The 26047-nt window shown below is 32.1% G+C and overlaps 2 protein-coding genes across 2 annotated transcripts in view; both read right to left on the reverse strand.

Moving 5' to 3' along the window:
- Positions 1–20399, reverse strand: part of LOC145335211 (replication protein A 70 kDa DNA-binding subunit-like) — a 45422-nt gene extending 25023 nt beyond the window's left edge. The window contains exons 1-11 of the mRNA XM_080180981.1: positions 20345–20399; positions 19633–19719; positions 19076–19213; positions 18912–18961; positions 14663–14785; positions 12743–12904; positions 11057–11309; positions 10034–10141; positions 9405–9493; positions 9010–9138; positions 1959–2045 (exon numbers count right to left, since the gene is read on the reverse strand). Coding sequence (XP_080037107.1) covers positions 1959–2045; positions 9010–9138; positions 9405–9493; positions 10034–10141; positions 11057–11309; positions 12743–12904; positions 14663–14785; positions 18912–18961; positions 19076–19213; positions 19633–19719 — 1226 coding nt within the window. The 5' untranslated portion in view covers positions 20345–20399. The remainder of the gene's footprint in view (positions 1–1958; positions 2046–9009; positions 9139–9404; positions 9494–10033; positions 10142–11056; positions 11310–12742; positions 12905–14662; positions 14786–18911; positions 18962–19075; positions 19214–19632; positions 19720–20344) is intronic.
- Positions 20397–24429, reverse strand: LOC145335309 (hydroxysteroid dehydrogenase-like protein 2). Its single transcript, XM_080181079.1, has 6 exons — positions 24102–24429; positions 23025–23143; positions 22611–22714; positions 22171–22314; positions 21865–21925; positions 20397–21568 (listed from the first exon to the last, which is right to left on the reverse strand). The coding sequence occupies exons 1-6, from the start codon at positions 24113–24115 to the stop codon at positions 21501–21503; spliced, it is 510 nt and encodes a 169-aa protein (XP_080037205.1). The 5' UTR covers positions 24116–24429; the 3' UTR covers positions 20397–21500.
- Between the last annotated feature and the right edge of the window lie 1618 nt (positions 24430–26047).

A 26047-nucleotide genomic window follows, 5' to 3' on the forward strand; every position in this document is an offset into this window, starting at 1 on the left:
TGAATAGCCTAAAACCACAACAAGACCAGTAGGTATATAACCTGAATTGTAGAACCCAATCGGTTCAACAATTGCCGAGATCTTAAGCTTAAGACAGACGGATATACAGACAGACATCGTTCTACTTTGTATTATAGAAAGTAGTATCTCATTCCTATAGGTACATGAAAACACAAAAATCAACTAAAAAATACTCGCTAACTGATGAACAAATATAATACTCCTTTAAAGTGTAACTTCTCATTTGTCCTGGTAAGGTTTGTAATTAGAGGATTTTTTTTTGATATTTACTGAAATGTTTGATTGGAGTATAGTTATTTTATGGCAGCTGCACAATGGCGTCATAGATCCCAGGATAAATTTATAAAATGGCGCGCGAAGCGCTCAGAATTTTTTTTATAATAGTTTTTAAGAAATACAAATATATTGATGATTTCTAATACTAATCATACATTACAGAAAAACGTACAATAACGTATGCTGAAATGTTCATATTGAACACAAAAACCAATAACGTACAAAAACGTACCAAAAAAACTTAAAATGGTGTTCAATATGAACATATTGAACATAACGTACATGGTGGTCACCCTGCACTATAGATCCAGTCTTGCAATACTACATCACGTTTCTTCAGATCACTAGAATAAATATGGTGTTAGAGTGATACTGTTAGCTCCAGTACTATCATCTTGCAATACTACATCACGTTTCTTCAGATCACTAGAATAAAGATGGTGTTATAGTGATACTATTAGCTCCGGTACTATCGTCCTGCATTACTACATCCCGTTTCTTCAGATCACTAGAATAAAGATGGTGTTAGAGGGACACTATAGCTCTGGTATTATTGTCCTGCAATATTTTATCACATTTCTTCAGATCACTAAAATAAAGAAAGTGTTAGAGTGATACTATTAGCTCCAGTACTGTTGTCCTGCAATACTACATCCCGTTTCTTCAGATCACTAGAATAAAGATGGTGTTACTAGAGTGACACTATTAGCTCCAGTACTGTTGTCCTGCAATACTACATCACGTTTCTTCAGATCACTAGAAAAAATATGGTGTTAGAGTGATAATGTTAGCTCCAGTACTATCGTCTTGCAATACTATATCACTTTTCTTCAGATCACTAGAATAAAGATGGTGTTACTAGAGTGACACTATTAGCTCCGGTACTATCGTCCTGCAATACTACATCACGTTGCTTCAGATCACTAGAATAAAGATATTGTTGTTATTGTGACACTATTGGCTCCGATATTACTGACTTGCAATATTACATCACGTTTCTTCAGATCACTAGAATAAATATAGTGTTAGAGTGATAATGTTAGCTCCAGTACTATCGTCTTGCAATACTACATCCCGTTTCTTCAGATCACTAGAATATAAAGATAGTGTCAGAGTGACACTATTAGCTCCGGTACTATCGTCTTGCAATACTACATCCCGTTTCTTCAGATCACTAGAATATAAAGATAGTGTCAGAGTGACACTATTAGCTCCGGTACTATCGTCTTGCAATACTACATCAAGTTTCTTCAGATCACTAGAATAAAGATGGTGTTATAGTGACACTATTAGCTCCGGTACTATCGTCCTGCAATACTACATTTCTTCAGATCACTAGAATAAAAGATAGTTCACTAGAGTAATCTACTAAGATTTGTGTGTTGGATTTTTCTAAAAGTAAAACTAATTGTAATTAAATATTTATGCAGTACTAATCCGAAGTATTCGAACCAGTTGTTAGTCATACATAAAAATCATGAGATGTATTGCAGACTTTTTTTCATATATAAAAATAAACTGAAATATAAGAGAAATTAATCCTAAAATTGGTTATTTTACAATCCACAGTAAACTAATTATTGCATGATGAGTTAAATAGATATTTTTAATTTTAATTTCATTTCCTATTTTTCTAGCCATCTGTTTAAACAAAAACTTACTGGTCATTTTTGCTTCTGAACTCAATAAGATCTCCGGTTTCTCTGACCCAAGCACAAACATCCACAGTTGAGTTCTGGTCCAAATCTCTAAAATAAAAGTTAAATAGAGAGAAGCTGCGTTACCTTTAGTAAAAGATCAATATCCCATAATATAAAGCAGTAAGGTTTTTGTCTGAAGCTTAAGATCTCAATAATAACTAAACCGATTGGGTTCTCGATTATTAGGTAAGCTTTCCACAGGTCCTGTAATGGTTTTAGGCTATTTTTATTTGAAATTAACGTCTTATGTTGGTGTCTACTGCTCTTTAGAACAGAGAGCCCCTAGATGCTAGAAGCAAAAACGCTAGCATTATAGAAAGGAAACTTTGATCTAATAATGAAATTGCATTAAAACATAAAAAAGGCTTTTTTTTGTAAGTGAGCTTTACAGCAAAAGCTAATTCTAGAATAGTTATTAATCGCATCGTATTATAACAGCTTTCCGCGGCAATTAATATGAAATATTCTATGATTTTAAACAGATTTTATGATTTTTTTATATTCGTGGAAAATTATCTGTAATACGATGCAACACATGATTTTTTTTCTGTATGGCTAAGAACCGGATCTATTAATCAGTTAACCTATTAATAATTTTTCAATGTACTTTCAATAAACTGTTTTAAAAGTTGGATAAAAAGATAAACAGAATATGTACTTCTAAATGTTTGCTTTCTTAAGTGCAGGATTGAGAATATTATGAGGAAATCAAATAAGGGGGAGGTAGGTTGTGCTAAAATTCCGTAAAGGTGTGAGTTTTAAGGCTTAAAAACAGTAGTAGAACGATAAAATTTATGTTAACTTTAAAAAAAATTGTCTGTTCTTTTCAATAAGGAATACACATATCTAGTTAATATTATCGTTCTACTACTGTTTTTAAGCCTTAAAACTCAACCCTTTACGGAATTTTAGCACAACCTACCTCCTCCTTTGTGGAAAAAATGGGTAGTATAAAGTGCTCATGGAATGGACAAACAGACATAGTGAATTAAAGAGCAGATGTTTAGTTTTCATAACAATAGGGAAAAAAAGAGAAAGAATTTGCAGAAACTAAAAATAAATCAAGATACCTTTAAAATTAACGTTTACCTACATCTATTAAAGCATTACCGGTTAAATCTGATTTATTTTCAAATATTTTAAGGGGGGATCTACTTCACCCCAAAATTTGTATATAGAAATAAACACCGCTTTAGCTCCCCAGCTTTAATAAATAAATTAAGTAGAATTGAATAAGTACATGGGTAACATTCTATCAACTAATTGTTCCATAGCAAACATATAAATTAAGAATTTAAAAAAAAAATTTATTTTACGTTAAATATTAACAGAAAAGTTCAATTATGTGTGCAATAATTTTTACCAAAATTAATGAAATTTTTTTTTTAACAAAACACAGTACACTTTTATTTACATATTGAACTAGTTTTGTATTTGTGATCATTTAGATGGGTTATCAATTCCACATGAAATGTAACTTTTAAATTGTCTAAAGACATGAGTTTTTCATCACATTGTTCTAAAGTATAAAATGTTGAATCTCTCAATTTATGTTTTGCTATATGGACATTTATTAACACAGTAATGAAATCTCAACGACAAAGATTTTTTTATCCAATCTTGACAAGTGAGGTATTTTTGGAAAGAGGAATATATATAGAAAACGCCTATGAAAATTAGAAAATCCGCAGAAATCATATTTGCAAGTTATTTGAAAAAATCTGCAATGTTAATTTGCAAAATTAATTTCATGCCTTAAATGACTTATTTAAAAAGAAATCTTTTTCTGAAATGTGTTTATCTATAAGTTTAGATCATAGTTAAGGCAAAAAAATTTCTTTAGTGTTACTTTTTTCACCTTATATAGAAAAAAGCAGTTTCTCACATTTTATGATAAAAAAAGGTATAGGAACAAAAAATATGTTTTTTCTTGATGTATACATAATAATTGGCATAAAATCTATCATCCTAAATGTAAAAATCAGATATAGAATCCTTTTTAGAGCAAAAATAGTGCAAAAAGTAACCAAGACATTTTTGCAAAGTATGAAAATCTGAAGAAAATAGTTCTTTTTGATTTTGATATACATATCAGATAAATGTATATAAAATTAGTGATCAAAAACTATAAAACAAGTTATAACTTTTTCAATCCTATCATTGATTAAAATGCACTTTTTAGTTTACTTATTACCAAAGTAGCACATAAAAACTCTTTTTATTAAGTTATTAAACAAAATAAATTCAAATCAACAATTAGGCGTTTTTTATAATGCAGTAGACCATTTTGTAGTTGGTTTTTTGGCATTTATTTTGTTTAATTACATCATAAAAAGAGTTTTTTTGCACTACTTCGGTAATTCTTAAACCTAAAAGTACAATTTAATCAATGACAGTGTTGAAAAAACTTATAACATGTTTTATAGTTTTTTATTACTAATTTTATAAACATTTATCTGATATGTATATCAAAAGCAAAAAGAACTATTTTCTTCAGATTTTCATACTTTGCAAAAATGTCTTGGTTACTTTTTGCACTATATTAGCTCTAAAAAGGATTCTATATCTGATTTTTACATTTAGGATGATAGATTTTATGCCAATTATTGTGTTTACATCAAGAAAAATCATATTTTTTGTTCCTATACCTTTTTTTATCATAAAATGTGAGAAACTGCTTTTTTCATATATAAGGTGAAAAAAGTAACACTAAAGAAATTTTTTTTGCCCTAAGTATGTTCTAAACTTATAAATAAACACATTTCATAAAAAGATTTTTTCTAAATAAGTCATTTAAGGCATGAAATTAATTTTGCAAATTTGCATTGCAGATTTTTGCAAATAACTTGCAAATATGATTTCTGCGGATTTTCTAATTTTCATATGCGTTTTCTATATATATTCCTCTTTTTAAAAATACCTCACTTGTCAAGATTGGATAAAAAAATCTTTGTCGTTGAGATTCCATAACTGTGTTAATGTGTAAATTTAATAATAAGTTGATGTGATTGAACGTCATATATATTGTTGTCATTCTAATAGCAGAAAGTTTCCATTGTTGTCTTTCTAATAGCAGAAATTTATGTTTGGTTGAATTAATTTAGCCAATAATGAACTGGGGGACGCGTTTGTTATTAATTAATTGGTTAATGCTAAAAGCAAGTTTCAGGCTATTGGATATTGGCCTACAGCCAATGAGGAACTGGGGGAAATGAGTTGATTTTATAGGCAAAAAAGAAAAGTTGCCCCATCACTTTTAAAAGGAGGCTGAGACCTAATTTTCGGTCAGGTTTCCCATCCCTTATCCCTGCAAATATTCAATTTTTGGGAGTCTCAGACTTTGGGTACTGGCTTAAAGGGAATGTGAACGAATACAGCAGATTCTGACTGACTGGGTACTTGCGCATCAATGCCCCGCTGAGCTAGTTTTGAATATGCAGACAGAAAAATTTGTTATTAATGGCTGGTTTTAACAAATATTTTTTCCCAAGAAAATGTCATTTCATGTATAGAAACTCTACTGTGATATTTGTGTATTAAATAATCTAAGAACCGCTTGAATTTACGTGTCAGTTATAAATATATGAGAAGGGTTGAGGTAGTTCTAAACAAGATTTTTCTAGTGATCAATTACAGAATGTTTACTACATTGTGATGTGTTGATAATTTAATTTACAAGTAAATGATTTTTTTCTTAGAACTAATTTTGTTCTAAATTAGGTTACCATGATCCCTTTACAATTTTGGTGAAATTTTCTTGATAAATCTGGTTTTCATTGCTTTTCAGCGAACCCTCTTAAATTGAATTAATTGCCCATTGTCCCCTCCCTTACTCCCTGGACAGAAAGGCATATTAATGTGTAGATTAGATTTGCATATAACAAAGGAATCTTGACTACAAATTTCAGCTATCTCCTATCTTTAGTAACAGCAGAGAAAATTTTATATCCTCCAGAATTCTGTTGTTTTTAAAGAAAAGTAATAGGTACCACATTTTTTTTCAAAAGCTATTTCTCTTTGAAAATATCTATTAACCTTCCCTGGACCTACAAGAATCTTCACTGTTTAGTAAAATCATATCGCTCCAGCGGTCAGTGAGATTGTAACCAACAGACACACACACATCATGTTACTTTACTATACTGTTGGACAAATATCATTATTCATGTTACTGTTCAAACTAAAACTACCTACCTATTCAAATATTCTACTTCCGTTTCAAGTAGAGATATAAAAATTTCATTTTAGATAGAAAAATAAAAAATAATAATATTTGCATTTGAAATCAGGGAGGTAGGGGAAATTGGACTGTTTTTGACACAAGTCCCCAAAGTTATTTAATAAAATTTTCTTATTCGTTAGCTTAACAACCTTGATATCTTTTATTGGATTTTGATTGGTTGGTTCATTTAGTTGGGTGTCCAAACTTTTTAGCCACTAATTGTATTCTACAGAAGGGTTAATTTTGTGTGTCATCATTGGGGATGTACATCAATTAAGTGGCCATTGGCTTATCCCTTTAGATCCCTAATTTAAAATACAGACAGCAAACTTTTCAAATTTGCGTTGGATATTTGGATTTATTTGAGTAATGACTCAAAAAGTGATAGAGTAATCAAATACAGATTTTCTTTAATTCTGTTCATCCCCTTTTTTTGATAATGTCACTTAGTAAGAGTATATTTGGTGCTTTTCCTAAAAACGACTTTCCAACCCAACACTTTCAAGCACTGAACCCAACACCATTATTTTTTAAGAAATTGAAAATAAGGGAGTAGGGTATTTTTTCCAATCCCTAAGATGCTCTAACCCTGTGGGGCTACCCAATTTAATCTAACCTGACCTAAAGTAATAAAAAAAATAGAGAAAAACTGCATAATCACCCCCCCCCCCTCCTCCCCCCAACCAAAACTTTAAGATTATTGTACAATAATGGATGGGGGGGAGGGTCCTGTACACATTTTCAGCTCCGACTGTGTCCTAGAGAAGAAAAGCCTTTTGGGGCTCTACTAGCCCTAATCTACCTAACCTAACCATAAAGTATAAAAAGATTTGTTTTTAGTCCACTTTTGGTTGAATTAAAACTACCAATAAGTCTTTATAACGCCGCCTAAAATACTTTATTAAATCTTAAAAATCATACTCTTAACATAAGGAAAATTAAAATGTATGGATGAGATTATCAGAAAGAATAACAAAGAGAAATAAACTTTTTGACTCTGAATACTATAGAGCTGTTTCTAGAGTTATATTTGCTACTATCTTTGTATACAAGTAACAGGATGTCTGTCTGAACCAAGGGATCTCGCCCACCGCTGAACCAATATTTAACCTTGATACAATTTACCTTTGCATAGGTCAAAGGAAGGTTTATAATTGTTTGGTAAGGATTTTCACCATCACTATACCAACCTAATAATTTGTTTGTTCATTGATTTTGAAGGCAAGTATAAATAATATCATTTTAGACAAAAACTTTCAATGAAATAATAATTCAAAATGACTCTAGAACCCATCTTAGGTTTCTGACCGACTCTTGACAAGACTGGAATTTAGATAAGAGGAATTCATAATCCATTTTCCTTATACTCTCTCTCCTCACTTTTAATAATAAAATACAAGAATAATAAGGTAAACTCTTTGTTTAAGGTTTTCAATATGCTATCCTTATAATAAAGTAACAGGAGGTTTGTGTGTTTGTATGTTTGTACCGAAGGATCTCGCTAACCGCTGAACAGATATGATTCTCCTTTACAGGGTAGCTTCTCATAGGTTCCGGGAAGGTTTATAACTATTTTGGGGGAGGGTACCAACCACCACCCTCCCAAGAGAAATCACAAAAAAACGAAATTTTTTTTACCCAAAGAGACTTGAACGCAAAATTGCAAGGTATCGTAGAGACTTGAAAGCAACATAGGTAGGTATCGTATTATTTAAAAAAAACAAAACATTTAAAGTGTCACTAGAGGCGTAGCCGCTAGTAACTTGAAAAGATAATATTCGTATGAAACGTTACGCAAGAAAATTATATTATATCGGCTGCTAATACAGATAGACAGCTAAATTTTTTGAGGACATCAAGTTTCCATGAAGAAAATGTGCTTTTCTTATTTGCTATCCTATCCTATTATATAAAGTAGTAAGATTTTTTTGTATGTAGTGAAGAATATCACAAACTACTTAACCGATGTGGTTGTCCTTTACAGTGAAGCTTCTTATAGGTACTGACTCCTAAGATGGTTTTATGCTATTTTTTATAAATAAGTCAGGGTATGCTTTATTGCTATTTTTCTGACCTTCCGCCCCTAAAATCTTTCATATGCAGGTTTTTATCTTTTTCAAACAAGGAAATTCTTGAAGAAATTTTGGGATTTATGAATTCAATGTAAACGTTAATAAATCCACGTAGGTAAATAAATGAAAACCAATTCAGTTAAACTTCATATCTAGAAATACGATCTAAAAAGAAAGAAATACCTATATGAAATTCTGGAAAAAAGATAAATACATATTAAACAGAAATCGTCAATTACGATAGTTGCCTAGTACAAAACAAGAAACGTTTATGTTTATTTTCCAGTAAGGATTCGTAAATAACCGCTGAATTAGAACCGGTCCTCAGCCAAACTGAAAACTCATGTATAGCATCGTATTAGAGCTGATTTTCCACGAATTTTAAAATAAAAATCATAAGATTAATACAATTTTTGTTAGCCGTGGCGTCGGCCCCTCAGGGCTAATAAAACTGGTATTAATCTTAATTTTTCATTTTGTTATCCGCGGTAAGTTGTCTATAATACGATGCCATAAATAACTAGTATACAACTCAATCAACAGAAAACAAATATTTTTTTATTTATTTGTATATTGTCAATGGTTTTAGGCTAATTCATTATACCTATGTAAGTTTGGTTTTAGACTATTTTCCTTTGTTCCTTACCTACTCCTTAGAATACTTAGATAAAATATGCTAGGAGCGCAACCACTAGTGACGAAATAATTTACTACTTACATAATACTTGAGATAGGCACAAACTTGTAGTTGAGACTGATGGCTGAGTGTAGGCATGGCCCCGTTACTTTGGTGAATTTTGTCCATGTTAGCTCGTAATTATGGCCAGTATTGTTGTATCTGGAATCCCTATAAAGAATGGATGTAGAATATACGTGGATGTTATAACAGGGAAAATTGCCGTCAATTTAGGTGTTGCTAACATAGAACTCATTTATTGGTCAGTTCGTTCATCCAATAGAAATAGAGGAAATTGTGTAAATAAGAAGGATAGAGGATCGTTATTTTAGCCAGGTACAAGTTTCACTTTATTAGAGTAAATGATAATCTGGTGTAAGATCCAATTAATAATAAATCCATTGTCCGGATGAACAGCTTAGCTTATAAAAATCTACCTTATAGGTTTGACTTGAGCTCCAGAGATGAGATAGGTAGATCCATCATTTAGTTCTTTGTGTAGTGATTCAGCATCAGCGTTGAAACCCTGAACATTAACAAATATACTTGAGAGTGTTCCTTAATGTTGCGAAATGTCCGTCCGTATGTCTGTCCATCCGTTAAACATGGAATGATTAAAACATGATTTTCTTAGCTCGTATTTAAGATACACGACTGAAAATTCTTGCCTACATTCCCATGCATATGATCTAAGGATCAAGTTTTGGTTGTTCAAAAGGTTGAAAATCATAGAAAGGATGACAGGTAGCTTAATTGTATTATTAAATATGCTTCTGAAATTATTTCAGAGGATTCATCTGATTTTCTAGCATTCATTTTATATGTTACTTTGTTATTCCGGTTTTATTCGAGACATCTTTTAATTGTGTAAGGGAAGTTAAACCCCTAATAGAATGTAGGTATGAAATATCAAAATCAACTTCAAATAAACAATTTTTTTACTGGATGAAAATATGATACCTAGTTAATCAATGTTTTAAATTCCAGGTGCTATGTCAGATTATCTGAATAATTCATGCAAGGAAAGCTTTAAAATTATTTAAATAAAAGTTTGGGTTAGACTGACCTTTATGATAATATCTCCTGACTTGTCAGATAATTTAGCATTGCATATCTTTCCCTGCCATCGAGGGGATTGGATGTCTTTCAGCTCAGATTTCTCACTTACTCGTACCTAGAAATATTTATAAAATAATAAATAAAAAAGCAATTTATACCTATCTACTAAAATGGAAAATAAAGTGAAATGTGTAAAAAGATTTCTAAGAGTGGCCGGCTATTGACCACTTAAGGAACGGGGAATACAACATTAATAGGAGCGAAGCTTAACAAATTAGAAAACAGAAAAGCGAACATTGACAAATACAAGTAAAGTAAAACAAATTTACCTAAAAGGTTTACAAAATTTTATATGGACAGACACAAATAAAAAAAATTAAAAATTCGATAAAAATTGATAGGTTACCTAATAAAAATCAAATTGAAAAAGACTTGACAAACACACAAATACAATCTGGCACTTTTTGTAGGTCCTATGGACCATACACATGACGAATAAAACTTTAAATTCGAGAAAAGGGTAAAAAGTATAGCAACTTTTTTTCCAGAAAGGCATAAATATCTGATACATTTGCATATCCTATAGACGTGTTTCAACCAGATATGTAAAAAAATGAATTATAGATAGAAGTTTTGACGTTAATACTTTGGAACTGTCAAACATGAGTTACTTCCTACTTGCATTTTTATATTTCTCATTTCATCATAATACTTTTTTAATACATATCCAATTTACATCCACTTTTAGCTTTTACTATAGATGACTGTCTGTCTGTACCGAAGGATCTCGCTAACTGAAAAACCGATATGGTTCTCCTATAAAGTGTAGCTTCTCATAGGTCCATATTAGGTTTATAGCTATTTTGAAAGGGGTACAACCAACCCCCCCCCCCAAAAAAAAAAAAATTCTTTTAAAACAAAATTAAACATGAATGGGTCGAATTCAAACCCCAACCACCTCAAGTGCCCCTAGAGGCCCCTGGGGGGCGTAGCCGCTAGTTAAAAACATAAAGAGTTGACAGTTGTTTACCTTGACACTGTATTTATTCATCATAGGATTCAAACTTGCGACCACATGAGTTGCATTCTCCGACTCTGCAGCTCCGGCTCCGTCTCGTGTATTCGGCCTTTTATTCTCCGGTGGATAGGAATCGGCCAGGTTCCGCTTCACCGAGGCAAGGTTGGGCCGGCGTAGTGGCGACGGTCTACTGGTTCCATTGGCAGCGGCGGTTGGATCTGTTAATCTGCCGCCGCCGCTCTGGGTACTTGTTCGTGAATGAGATCTGAAATAATTCATTTTAGTTGTAAAAATAAAAGAAATAGTAGGTACGATATTGATTAATGGGGTGGGGGAGGAATAATGACATCTAGACTTAAAGTGAGCAAATTTTTTTTGCCTTTCAAAATCTAAAATAAGAAATTAAATTTTAAATTCGACTCTCTCCTCAAGTGCCCCTAGAGGCCTCTAGGGGACGTAGCCGCTAGAACAGAAATAAACTAACAAACGAATAAATCCCCCCCCCCCTTACTTTAAAATTTGTTTTTAAAATGGGATGGAGATTCAGTGCTCAACAAAACACTCTGAGGGAAATCGCCGATGCATATCTATCTAATAGGCACTTTATAGTTATGAAACTTTGCTTATTAATTAGCAGAAAGTTGCATCGCAAAGTTTCAAACTAAAGTTAAAACAAATATTCCATTACTAAAGGGTAAATAAATGGATTTACTAGAATATATGTGGATATTATGACAGAGGAAAAAAATGTTGTCAATTTAGGTTGCTAACATGGACATCATTTACTGGTCATTTCGTACATCCAGTAGGAGTGGAGGGGATGGGGTAAAGGATGTGGATCGTTATTTTAACCAGCTACAAGTTTCACTTTGGTGTAAGATCCAAGTAATAATAAATCTATTAGTCAAATATTATATAACATTTTCCTTTTTTTCAATAATGTTTTCTTAACTTCCATGGGTAGGTTACTATTAATAATACCTAATAATTATTGGTTTTTTCATAGGGAACAATATTTCTATGAAGATTATGGATCTTAAGGGATAAGACAATGGACGATAGATAATTATGTTTACCGCCCAATTGTGATCAACCAAATAACCTCTTTTGTAGGTTAAAATTATTTGAGATTTGAATTCTTTTATCCTTATAATAAAGTAACAGGATGTCTGTCTGTTTGTCTGTACCGAAGGATCTCACTGAACCGATCGGGTTCTCCTTTACAGGGTAGCTTCTCATAGGTCCCGGGAAGGTTTATAACTATTTCGGGGGAGGGTACCACCACCCTCCCAAGAGAAATCCTAGAAAAAAAAATACCTACCGCTCAACCCCCCAAAAGTAAATTGGGTTATCAAATTCGACTCTCCCCTCCTCAAGTGCCCCTAGAGGCCTCTTGGGGCGTAGCCGCTAGTACAATTTATTTCAATAGTAAGAAGTGGGGTTTCTGTCAGGAATAAGGTATAACCAACAAGAGAAATAAATCTAAAATAATATTTGGGGGGCAAATGGAGAGGTCGTCAATTTTACGATGTGTTGCCCCCCAACGACAGCTGAAAAACAAGTTTCGTGATTTTTTAAAATTTTCAGAATAAATTGTGTTATTGGTATAAGCTGGGTTTCTGTGCTTAATATGTACTATTTTAAGGAAAAACGGTGCCGTTTCTAATATCTTATAAGACAAATAAAACATATATTTACCTTGATTGTAGGTAGGGAGGGGGTGCTGTGTTGCTACCCGTCTGGTTCGGTGGTGTATGAGGTAGGGTGGTGTTTGCAGCTGACATGCTAGGCGAAGCTGCAGCCGCGGCCGTTCTGCCATTCGCGGATGGAGAGTTGAGCGTGGAGTTTAATGAATAGACACTGAAAGTTGGTTTGGTTTTATTATTGATATTTTTTCACTCGCAATTTTGAGCTTAGTTACACTATAATAAGTAAGGTGTCTAAAAATACTCTCAGTAATAAAGGTACTAAGAAAGAGAGGTAATCAGGCTCCACCAATAAAAATATCCTGGGAGAACTCGGCAGCCTTGCTATTGGGTAGAAACTGTACACATTTTGGTATGAAAGGCCTTATTTTTTTTATTTCTTCCCAATAAAAAAGTCGGCTATAAACGGTCGAATTTCTTAATTAAAACCCATAGATCAATTAGTTTCCATAGCTTTCAAATTTCGTTCGGACGGGTGCTACTAACAATACTCCTTAACTTTTTATAGATTCATATACATTTAAAAAATTGAAAAAAATAGGAAAAATACTATTAAACTTAGATAATAAAATACGAGTATATTCCCTTTCCATTTTTTTAAGTGCAATTTTTATTTTGAAATTAATTTTCACGAATACGATGCATTTTTTTATTTTTGTATTTCGTCGGTTCATATATTTTAAGGTGTTGAAGCAATAAAACCCTCTAATAAAATCAAAACCCTGTATCCGAATATTAGGCATTAATTGTTCTAAATGTTGACGAGATCTTAAAGTACATACCACGCACAATTTATTTAATTTTTTAGAAGTATCTTCTGTAAACTAAAGGAATACAGTTTATACTCAGGTAGTTAACATATGATATACCAGTTTCAAAAACAATTATTTGGTATCTTTTTAAAACACTAGCGGCTTCGCCCCTAGCCTCTAGGGGCTTTGCCCCAAGAGGTTTGATCAACCTATTTTTGTTTTATCTAAATTTAAAAAGAAAAAGAAAAAAAAATTGAGGGGGGAGGAAATTTTTTTTATTGGGGGCTGGGGTTGTCAACCCCCTTTTTAAATTTTAGTTTTAAACAGAATTTTTTTTTTTTTTTTTTTGTGGGGGGGGGTATTTTTCATTTTTTGGGGGGGTTGAGGGTGTCCCACCCCCCAAGAAAATAGCTTAAAACCATCACAGGACCAGTAGATATATTTCCTGAAAAGTAGAGCCCAATCGGTTCAGTGGTTACTGAGATCTTAAGCTTCAGACAGACAGACTGACAGACAGACATCGTACTACTTTGTATTATAGATAATATTGTAGTCTTAATTTTCTCATATAAAGTAAAAATAATAATAATAAAGTAACGTGCAATATTTTTTTGTAGTGTTTAAAAAATATTTAAATTACAAAAAGAAATCTCATAAAATAGTTTTAGTTAATACTGAATAAACGATGATAAATTCTTTTTAAAACTATCTAAAAGTTCTTTTTTAATTGCGACAAATTGTTTTACTATACAATATTCTTCTTGTCTCATAATTCTATTCTCTCAGTTCAGATAATAAGCAATGATACTGTCAATATCAATGAAATACAATCACATTTTTGAACAAACTTTTCATAGACAAAATAATAAATAAATAATGTTTTTGGGAAATACTCATTAGTTTAACAAAAGATGTTAAAGTTCAAAATAAATGCTTTTTCCAGTATGGCCACGAAACAGATTAATATCCGCTGGATTAGAACCTTTTCTCTGCCGTACTGAAAAAAACTATTTATTGCATCGTATTACAGACTATTTTCCACGAGTATGTATTAAAAAAATCAAATGCCCGGGCTAACAAAACTAGTTTTTAATTTTAAAATTTTTCATTTTAATATCCGCGGAAAGCTGTTAAAGATATCCATCTAAATTAAACCATTCCTGTCATCAAGATCTTGTTGAGCATCAGGTTTATTAATTCTTGTCTTGACCTCACCCCCATCTTTGACCAGGTTGTAATGATAGAATAGGTAGGCGTAGGATATTTGCTTGTCTTTGTCCATTCTAAAAATGGATAGAATATATGTGGATATTACCCCGTCCCGGATTTGAAAAATTTTGTTAAAATTTTTGCCCCCAGCCAAAATATGGTTGATTTATGCATAAAAATGACCCATGCAAAATATTTTTTCTGTAATGCAAAAATTGCGATGGTACAAGCACTGCAAAGTTTTAAAAATCTGCAAAAAACCCTGTTTTTATGGCTTTTTTGGGGCTTTTGTACCATCCCAATTTTAAAGATTTTTACAAAATTTCAATTCAAGTGTGTTGATATATACCTGAAATTTACCAAAAAAAATGGGGGCAGTCTCAATAATAATATATGAAGGTGTAGCAAGTAATCTTCCAAATACAAAATTGTCAAATTGCATACATATATAATAGGATTGGGCCGGCTACTTTTTTGGACGGATACTGGATATCTGGCTGATTTATAATGCCAAATATCCGGCAAATAAATGTTATTTTGCCTGATATCCAGTTATTCGACCGGATATCCGGTTATTTGGCCGGATATCCGGTTATTCAGCCAGATATCCGGTTATTCGGCTGATGTTCTTTTATTCGGCCAGATATCCGGTAATTTGCCATATAACGATTATCTGTCATTAGAAATCAACCGGATATCCGGTATCCAGCCAAAAAAGTATCGGCCCAACCTTATTATATATGTATGCAATTGTTTCTTCTTTACAGTAAAGTTTCTGATAGATCCAGGTAATGTTTCAGTTATTACCACTTAAATAAAATTAGAGGATCGACCCTTCTCTCAGGTGCCCAAGAGTCCTTTAGGAGCGTTACCGCTAGAAAGTACTATGGAGAAGCTCTTCTTGTGAAAATTAGATAATTTTTAACATTATCTTTTTATGTGTCATTATTCATTGTTTATCTCTGTTAATTTTGGAAAAAGATGTCTTAGCTTATAAAAGATGTTCGGTGCTTTCCCTCAAAGTGTCTTTTGATCACTGACAACCCCTCCCTCCTTATATTAACTTGCAAGGGTCCCTGGTACCCAATATAAACTATCCTAACCTGACCTTATATAATTAAGAAACAAACTAGAAAGTATCCCTTCCTTTTTTCAAGGTCGGGAGATGGGGGGGGGGGGTATGTGCTCGACTTAGCACTTGGGAAACTGGCAATAATTTGCATTAAACTTACGTCTTCAATATATCAAAAACTAAAGCTATAAAGCAGAAGTACCGATTGCAGAGTTGCTACACTTTCTAAACCCTTATTGTTACAGGAATCATCAACCAAAGTTTTCAATCAAAAAATTTCAACTTGCTTAGATTAAATAAAAGAGCTAACCTTTACGGAGTTCGTTCAGACTCATATTATAGAAAAGATTTGCATTTAATAGTATCAGAAATAGATTGGACAAAATAGGCCGTTTAATACACTAGTCCCAAAAGTTTGAAAATAATTCTTATTCGTTGAATAACTTTGGGGACTTTCAATAAATTTTGATGGATTGGTTTATTAATTTGAGTGTTCAATCGTTTCTACCACTAATTTTAATCTACAGAAGGGTTAATTTTGTGTATTATTAATGGGGATGTACATCCATTCATTAGCCATAGTCTTATCCCTTAGATCCTTCAGTAACATGTTATTTCTTGTTATGTAATAAAAATAAAAGTGTTATTATTATACTTTATTATTAGGGATCTAGAGGGATAAGACAATGGCTGATAAATTTATTTGTATATCCCATAATGATACACAAACTAATCCTTTTTTGTTGATTACATAGTGGTTGAAACGTTTGATCACTAAACCTAATGAATCAACCAATTAAAATTCAATAAAAGTCTCCAAAGTTGTTGAGCCAAGAAATAAAAAAATGTTATTATAAACCTTCCGGGACTAGTGTATTAAACAGCCCAATGTCACCTCCCCCCCTAGTTATTATTAGACTTGATACACTCTTGTACAGTTCAGGGAGGGAGGGGACATTGAGCTGTTTATTAAATTAGTCCCCAAAGTGTTATAACGGTGTTTTCTTACATTTGGGTTAAAACATTGGAGAAATTCAGTAAATTTTATTAGGTTGATTTATTAAGTTGAGTGTTTAAAAGTTTCAACCTCTAGTCTTAATCTACAGAAGGGATAATTTTTTGTATCATTATTGTGGATGTACATCAATTTATTAGACATTGTCTTATCCCTTTAGATTCTTGAATAACATGTTATTTCTTGTTATGTAATAAAAATAAAATTGTTTCAGTTATTATTAGACTTAGGGTACAGGGATCTAGATAGAGAAGACAATGGCTGATAAATGGACGTGTTTACCCCATGATTATACACAAACTTACCCTTTCTGTTGATTACAATAGGTGGTTGGAACGTCTTATTAAACCAATTAAAATTTCAAACAATCTAAAAAGTTGTTGAGCAAAAAAATGAAAAAGTTTTTAAAACTTCGGGGACTAGTGTAATTAACAGCCCATTGTGCTCTGCCTCCCCAGTTATTATTAGACTTTTGGTACACTCTGGTATAATTCAGAGAGGGAGGGGAAATTGGACTGTTTATTTCACTTGTCCCCAAAGTTTTATAATTGTTTTTCTAATTCATTAGGTTAACAACTTTTGAGAATTTTATTGAATTTTGATTGGTTGGTTTATTAAGTTAAGTGTATAAACGTTTCAACCGCTAAGTTTAATCTACAGACGGGATAGTTTTGTGCATCAAACTTATATAATAGAGGTAGCCCGGATACTTTTTTGGCTGGATACCGGATATCCGGATGATTTAAAATGCAACATATTTGGTATCCGGCAAATTACCGGATATCCGGTCAAATAACCAGATATCCGGCAAAATTACCAGATATTTGCTAGATATCTGGCCAGATGTCGAATATCCGGCATTATAAATCAGCCAGATATCCAATATCCGTCGAAAAAAGAATCTGGCCCAACCCTATTATATATGTATGCAATTTGACAATTTTGTATTTGGAAGATTACTTGCTACACCTTCATATATTATTATTGAGACTGCCCCCATTTTTTTTGGTAAATTTCAGGTATATATCAACACACTTGAATTGAAATTTTGTAAAAATCTTTAAAATTGGGATGGTACAAAAGCCCCAAAAAAGCCATAAAAACAGGGTTTTTTGCAGATTTTAAAAACTTTGCAGTGCTTGTACCGTCGCAATTTTTGCATTACAGAAAAAATATTTTGCATGGGTCGTTTTTATGCATAAATCAACCATATTTTGGCTGGGGGCAAAAATTTTAACAAAATTTTTCAAATCCGGGACGGGGTAGTGGATATTATGACAGGGGAAAAATTATCGTTAATTTAGGTTGCTAACACAGACATAACTTATTGGTCCGTTCGTTAATCCAGTGGGAGGTAAGGGGATGGGGAAAACGGAGAAAATGGAGGGTCGTTATTTTATCCAGCTACAAGTTTCACTTTACTAAAGTACATGATAATCTGGTGTAAAATCGAAGAAATAATGAATCCATTAGGAATCCTAAAAACGGATCAAAATAGTAAGCATAAATAGAATTTATTCGATAACAACACGGAGAAAAATGTCATTTTATGAAGGAAGGAAGGGGTGTATATTCTGCACAAGATTCATTTTTTTCCCCTGCTGCAAAATTTTTTATTTTTTTTCTTCTCCTAGTTTTTTCCAGCGAGGAAGGAAATAAAATGGAAAAATATTTTCAAAACTCTTTATTTTATTCATATTTTCCCCCTTCCCACATATTCTTTTAGTTTTTTTCACCAAAAAGGTGAGAAAATTAGAAGAAGAAAAATGCTTTCAGTTCTCTTATTTTTTACATTTTTTTCCCCCCAACCACATATTTTTTATTTCCCTCCACCCCCCCCCCCCCCTCAGCAGGGTCAAATTTGAAAATATACACCCCTGAAGGAAGGTAAAAAAAAACGACTCCGCCCCTCTCCCGACCCCTACTGATCAAAAGGTTTATTCTCTGGATGCTCTTAAATTATAGTCCCCAAGGTTTGTAAACTAACGAATGTGAGATCGTGTTTCTACAAATTTTGGAAACAGTATAATTTTTATTCAAGTCCAATGGCTCCTCAGAAAACTTATAAAATTAAGAAAAGTTCAGTAAATGCTATTTTTAAATTCCAACTTACTTTGTTATGACGCTTTCCTTCGTTCCCTCCGGGACCGTTTCTGTACCAATCTAGCAAACAGAAATACTTTATTTTATGATAATTTTAACAAAATATGAACGGATGTAGCCGCTAGTATTTATCATTTCATAACATCCTTATTTAAAAATGTAAAGTATTTATTCCTTAATGATTGAAAAGTTTGTTGGTACAGGTTGATCAGATGTGGACAGGAGAGCATTCTTGTAAGTCTTCACACCGTCCCACATAATCAGACGGTAGCGGGGTCCCGTAGGAGAGTCCAGTCTCTTTGAGTTTATCACCTAAACAAACATTATGTAGTATAGGCATTACAATATTCCTACAGAATCCTTTGGTATTAAACTTAAATAAAAATTTGGGGGGGGGGGGGTCGATTTCAACCCCTGCCCACCTCAAGTCCCCCTACAGTCTTTTTTTGTGTGAAGGGGGGGGGGGGGCAGCTAGTTTGAAATAAAACAGAATTTAGAATGTACACATCTATAATACATTTTTAAGACAAAATTACTTTCTTGAATTTTTTAATGATTGTTTAGGTAATTTTTAAATACAAAGTATTTTTTTCTAGCAAAATGTAGAAGATTAAAAACGATAAAAATTAATATAATTTTTCTCCTAAATAACCTAGAAATCACAAATTCCAAAATATAACCTTTATTGTTATTGTTGTTAAAGAATTGTCCTATCAAAATTGAGCCCATACCTGTACTGTAATATCCCAAGGTAATAGACCTTTGTCTACAGTCTGCTCCAAACATCCCCAGCTCAACTCATCTCCACTCGAACTCATCTTAATTAGAGAATGAGATACTGTATCATTCTTTTTGTTATCAACTTTAAAAGTTAACATATAAAATGCCCCGAGTGCGGGGACCCTGTCCTGATTTTGTATTGGGTCTTTTACATCGGCAAATAGCGTCGGAAATATTAACACATCCGTGTCCCTAGAACAAAATACAATCGGCTATCAGACGGAAAGGGTCTCCATTACTCGGGCAGGTAGTTGTCTGAACTAAACACCCACACTTAAAGATTTATTTTCATAACAACGTCTAAACACCAAGAAACTTTGGCTTATCAATGAGGGTAATTTAGTACAGAGCTGGATCTTTAAATCATTTTAGTGGTGAGCCAACTTTCCACCAATGAGAGCACAGCATTTTATGAAATGCCGCACTGTGATTGGCTGAAATTCGGCTCACCCCGATCCGGCTCACCACTAAAATGATTTAAAGATCCAGCTCAGTAAAGAAAATTAGCAAGACAAAAAGTGTGGTAGATGGTAGATACATAAACATAACATAATAGTAGGTATTAGGTAATGCAAAATAGCCAAAAAAAATTTTGAAAATTTAATCCAAACGGACTGACAAACATATAGAATAGCTTGGTTACTATAAAATCATAGTACTTACTTTTAAATGTAAATTTGTATGTAAATTTTGATATCACTGGAATTTAGTTACATCTGAAAATATTAATAGAACATATTTTCATTGATGTTATATTATATAAATATCTTTACTAATTTTTTCTAAGTAATCTTTCCTACTTAATATTTACACTTTCCACTATGGCTTCGAAATAGATTAATATCCACTGGACCAGAACCGATTCTCAGACATACTGAAAAATCATGTATAACATCGTATTACAGACAATTTTCCACGAAAACCTATTTTAATAAAAAAGATAAAATCAACACCAGTTTTGTTAGCCCAGGCCTTTAACCTTTCAGGGCATAGGAAAATTTGGCTTTAATCTTATAATTTTTAATTTTAATATCTGATGAAAGCTGTCTATAAAACGATGCAATAAATAACTATTATTTCATTCTAAATGGACTTTTTAAAAAGAATTTAATTCCATGCAGAAAAAAAATCGACAATGTATGGCAAAAAAGGCTAAAATAAAAATAAAATTTTAACTAAGTTTCTAGTATGAACATTAATAAAATAAAAGAGATATTCAATAAACTACAAGATATATATATTACATAGGTACAATATTCACTAAAAACGACTATTAAATATACATAATTATAATTATAAAGGTCTTTTTTAAAACAATTTTGATTTATATTCTATACTGGTACAGATAATATTGGCTTGATGTTCGAATTTTTTGTTTGACATTGTGATTAAAATGGAGGTTCATCCTGGAGGTATTCTTCATATGGAGGGTGGGTTTGTTTGTACAAATTTTCATAAAAAGTGCATTTCTATTTGAACAACATCAAATATTACTACAATAGTATGACAAAACGACTTTTGTTTTAGTACACCCTGTTCAAATATTATATTAATGTGTGTATTTTTCTTGGAGCTTATTTAAGTTTTTTAAACTATTTACAAAAAAGTTATCAGTTTAGCCTTTGAAAGAAAATCATTTCTATACTTTTAGGTTCATTTGAAATTCTTTTTAGAAAAACGATTTGCTTATGATTAAAAAAAAGAGGAAATAGTTTCTGTTTAAAGCTAAAAAATAAAATTTTCTTCCGATTATTTTAAAATAAAAATTATACGTCAGATCTGAATGTAGTTGCTATCTTGGTAAGTAGGTATCCATCTATTAAGAAGTAAAATCCTCTCTGGATGCTTTCATAACACTTTCTAAAGCCAAAGCCTTGCTTAGATCACCTAAACGAAATATTATGTACCTATATTTTTAGTGCCAACAGTATTAACAACATAGCATAAGTATTCCCTATAATTACCTAGTTGTGGGCACGGACACCTCTCCACTTATTTAAAATAAAAATAAATAATGAAAGTGGGGAGGGGGTTGTTCTTCGATTTTTGTTTATAAGTTACCTTGGTCCGTTTAGGTTAACAGGGATAGGTCAACCCGTAGGGGATAGGCATAGGAGGGAAAATTTAACACCTCTTATTTTCAATTCTAATCAAAAATAATTTACGTAGGTACATAAAATTGCCTGAGAGTTTAAGTTGTCCTGACATGAAAGCAGTGGCTGGCTTCAATTCTCTATTGAACATCTAAACAATATGTATTATTTATATTATATTTTTATCACATAATAACTACGTTTAGATTACGCAGAAGCTAATATATATAAAATCATAGATACTCTAAAGGTATCTATATTGAGCTTGTCCTTGAACAAAAGTTGCCTAAAAGACTGACAACTACACAGTTTCTATATAAACGACGGAATTTTTTTCATCTTTTAAACTTTATTTGCTGTGCTACTATTACTTTACATTGTGAATAAATGACTCACCTTGAGAAAAGTTTCCTTGTTGACTGCAATAGTAACGTCTGGTTTGTTGGTTGGATCTCCCTGGCCAATTTGACCCTTGCCGCTGGTCAGGTCAACATGCCATTTACCTTCACCCTCAACGTCAAACACATAAACAGCATTTACCTAAAATGAATAATATGTTGTTGAATCTTGTTATGTTAACTGCAGTGTTCTCTTCTGTAGTTAGATTTAACACTTAAGCGATAAGTAAAGGAATGTTTTTGTTTTAACTACATAATTACCATACATGGATAATATGAAATGTCATGCAGACTTACAAGATTTAAGAGACTCTTGTTTAGAAATGCTTAAAACCATCCAAAAAGGGGTAAACAAACAAAAAAGTTCCTACATAGGTACTTTTTAAAAGTTTCTATCTAGTAAATGATAAAAAATTATATATTTGAAGATTAGTTCACCTTTTTGACAATGGCGGGACTGGAAACTTGTTTAATTCTTTCAAACACATCTGGTACTTGGGTGAATGAGGGAGTTGCAAAGCTTGAAAACTGTCTGTAGCTTTCTAATAATAGAATTATGTTATGGCTATTTTATTTCTAATCCAACTAGAGAAAAAAAATTACTAGTTATAGATTAAATACATGATTGAACAAGAACAATAAATATTGTCGGTAAGTGTATACCTATCAATACCTAACTTTGCCATTTAATTCATAAAAAAATGCTCGAAGTTCCAAATATATCTCTTTCACTACTTTTTTGTAATTGTTACATTAAAGTAAAGTATTATTTAGCCTAAAATAATCATTACAAAACAGCTTCTTGTAGAAAAGTTTATAAATTATTATTTGTATTTTAAGTATTAATTTTACCTGTAAATTTATATGGCAGAGATTCATTGTTTGAGAGTATTTGTTGACTTGTAGTTGAGGCTTGGAGGGATTGACTTGTATATTTACATTGGGAGGATAGGCGTGCTAGCAGCACCAGTCTTGAGCATTTGTATATTCAACTTCGATATTTCAATAACGAAATAGATTTCAAAGTAAAAACAATAAAAGTATATACTCGTAATATCAACATAATATTATTATATACTAGCGGCTTCAACCCTTTGAGGCATCTAGGAACACTAAATAAGGGAAATGGGGGGTTGGAGTGGCCGACTCTTTATTTTCACAGGAATAGATAAAAATTTAGGGTAGGAGTTATTATATTATATACCTAGGGGAGATTTACCTTGAAGTGGTTGAATTACGCAACCAACCATAAAATGATAAAATAATAAACATTCTCTGGACCCAGCGTTTCGAAGCCGTTTGATTTTGGTGCGGCTCCGGCTCCGCGGAGCCGTATCTGGAAATACGGCTCCGGATCCGACCTAAAATTAAGAAAAACTAGACATATTTTTCCCCCATAAAAAAATATTTTTTATTTGTGACTTTTGAAGGTTTTAAAAGTTAAATTTTTGATAATGATATACTTGAAAAACTTAAAAAGGGCATTTGCACATGACAAAACAGAGTTACCAAATTATAATTTGTAAAAAAATCTCTTTATTTATCTAGTCCGGAGTTGGAGCCGTTTTTAACGAAAATTACGGCTCCGGCTCCAGAAAAATAAAGCGGCTCCCGGCTCCGAAACACTATCTGGACCTATAAAATTCTCAGATAGGATATAATAGGGAGTAAAAAAGTGTTTAGTCCGTGGAAAGACTGTATTCAATCATAAAAATCAATAAACTTAAATTTTAACATACAGCTAGATTATGGCAGGGTGAAATATGTATTGTAAAGAGACAATTTAAAATAAAACAAATGATATTATAAAATTATAATAGAAAGAAATTTTAATGTGGACAATAAAAATACAAAAATTTCAACTTGTAGTAATGTCGATCCTTAAAATTAATTATATTTAAAAGCTGTAATTCGAGATGAATATAAAACCTTGGTCTTAACATTGTCCTCTGAAAAGAAAATAAATCTATTAAGATTAAATGAAGTGTTCAATTTTATTCAAAACAATAACAATACAAGAAAAATCATGAAAATTTTTAATTTCACCATCAAAACAAACATTACTTTTTCATTTTTAATCTATGTCACTCTGTAATAAAATGCAATAAAATTATTCCTTTATAAAAATAACAATTCTCGAACCAAAACCTAAAAATACTTTTGTTTACAATCCCAAAAATGCGTAAATAAAACTTTCTATAAATGGGTCACTCCATGAATGTTTTGGTCTGTAAGCGCAGACATGTAAACAATGTTTAGAATTATACGCGGCATTTATTATACACAGAAAGTCGTCTTTGTTAAATAATTATAAGGATGGAATAATGGATATGGGATAATCAATCATACGTGGATATATTGAGAGAGGAAAATTTGTTGATTAAGCTTGCTAATATGGACCTCATTTATTGGTTAGCTTGTTTTTGCCAGTAGGAGGGAAAGAGATGGGGTAAATGGGGAGGATTATTGTTATTTTAGCCAGCTGCGAGCATTACTTTATTCGAGGACAAGAAAACCTTGTGAAACATAAAAGTAACACGGGCCCTCGGGACTAACAAAACTGATTTTAATCTCATAATTTATTATTTCAATATCCGCGGAAAACTGTCTATAATACGATGTGATAAATAACTGTTATAATAAGAAATTTTGATGGCTGGAAAAGTAACGTTCACTAACATATATGACATGGGAAATTTTTATAATTTCTAGTTCATTTTAGAAAGTTTGGTTTTAGTGATCAGTGAAAATTTATGAATAAATTTTAATGTTATATGTTATTATATAAAATAGTTTTTATCCTTTTTCAAGGCAATTTAAATTTTTTCTATTGATTTTAGACCAGGTGCGTCCAATTTTTTTAGGGTGTAAAATTTTTTGGGGGGGGTTTTATTTATTTAATGTAAAAATGTATCTAAATAGTATCTATAATACAAAGTAGAACGATGTCTGTCTGTTTGTTTGTCTGTCTGTTTGTTTGTAGCGAAGGATCTCGATAACCGCTGAACCGATCGGGTTCTCCTTTACAGGGTAGCTTCTTATAGGTCCCGGGAAGGTTTATAACTATTTTCTTGGGGGTGGAACACCCCTAACCCCCCAAAAAACTGAAAATACCCACCCCCAAAAAAAAAAATTTCTTTAAATCTAAAATACGAAAAATTGGTTTGATTAAACCTCTTGGGGCAAAGCCCCTAGAGGCTAGGGGCGAAGCCGTTAGTTAAATATATAGTAGTAAAAATGTTTTTTGATAGGGAATTTTTATTTGGGAGGGATATTTTCGTTTGGGGGGGGTAATCACCTTTGTTATTACTGCGCTACTTTTAAACTTAATATTCCTTGTTTAAATAACAATTTTTTTAAAGCAAAGCATTTCTATGTAATGAGTCAGTCCGTCCGTTCGTCAGCAATGCATTGAGTTAGTTTAGGCAGGGTATCATTGTTCTCAATACTAAACTTTAACAGTAAGGTTTAATTAAGAAAGCGTCGCAACTCTATAATTAATACTAAACTTGGATAACAACATCCATAAAAGCGAAGCTTTGAAATGGTAGAACAAACAAACATTAATTATAAAGGCGCTTATGGCATTGTACTATGTTGTACTAGGAATCAGTATTCCAAAAATCATATGAATAGGATAAATGGATCACATGAAAAATTGTTGTCAAAAAATTAAAACCAGCATGTTTTAAATGGACATACGAACTTTCTGGTGACGGTTTAAACTTTTTAAAGTTTGAAATCGATAGGACAATTCTAACTTGCCTAATTTAACGAAAAGAGCTATTCATTACGGACGGACGGACCAAACCTAATTATAGAAAAGCTTCGCTTTAAAAAAAATAACCTCTTTAAATAAGATTTTTGATAGATTT

The sequence above is a fragment of the Acartia tonsa genome, chromosome 1 (assembly GCF_053477335.1).
Source record: "Acartia tonsa isolate MP-2025a chromosome 1, ASM5347733v1, whole genome shotgun sequence".
NCBI lineage: Eukaryota > Metazoa > Arthropoda > Copepoda > Calanoida > Acartiidae > Acartia > Acartia tonsa.

Bases quoted from the DNA above. Each gene is read 5' to 3' on its own strand.
- LOC145335309 (XM_080181079.1), bottom strand. The intron at 22,715-23,024 runs GTAAAATTAATA...TTCTATTATTAG, and splicing joins TCTGCCATATAAATTTACAG to AAAGCTACAGACAGTTTTCA. The intron at 21,569-21,864 runs GCAATTTTATGT...TATTTCGTTTAG, and splicing joins AGGACAACTTAAACTCTCAG to GTGATCTAAGCAAGGCTTTG.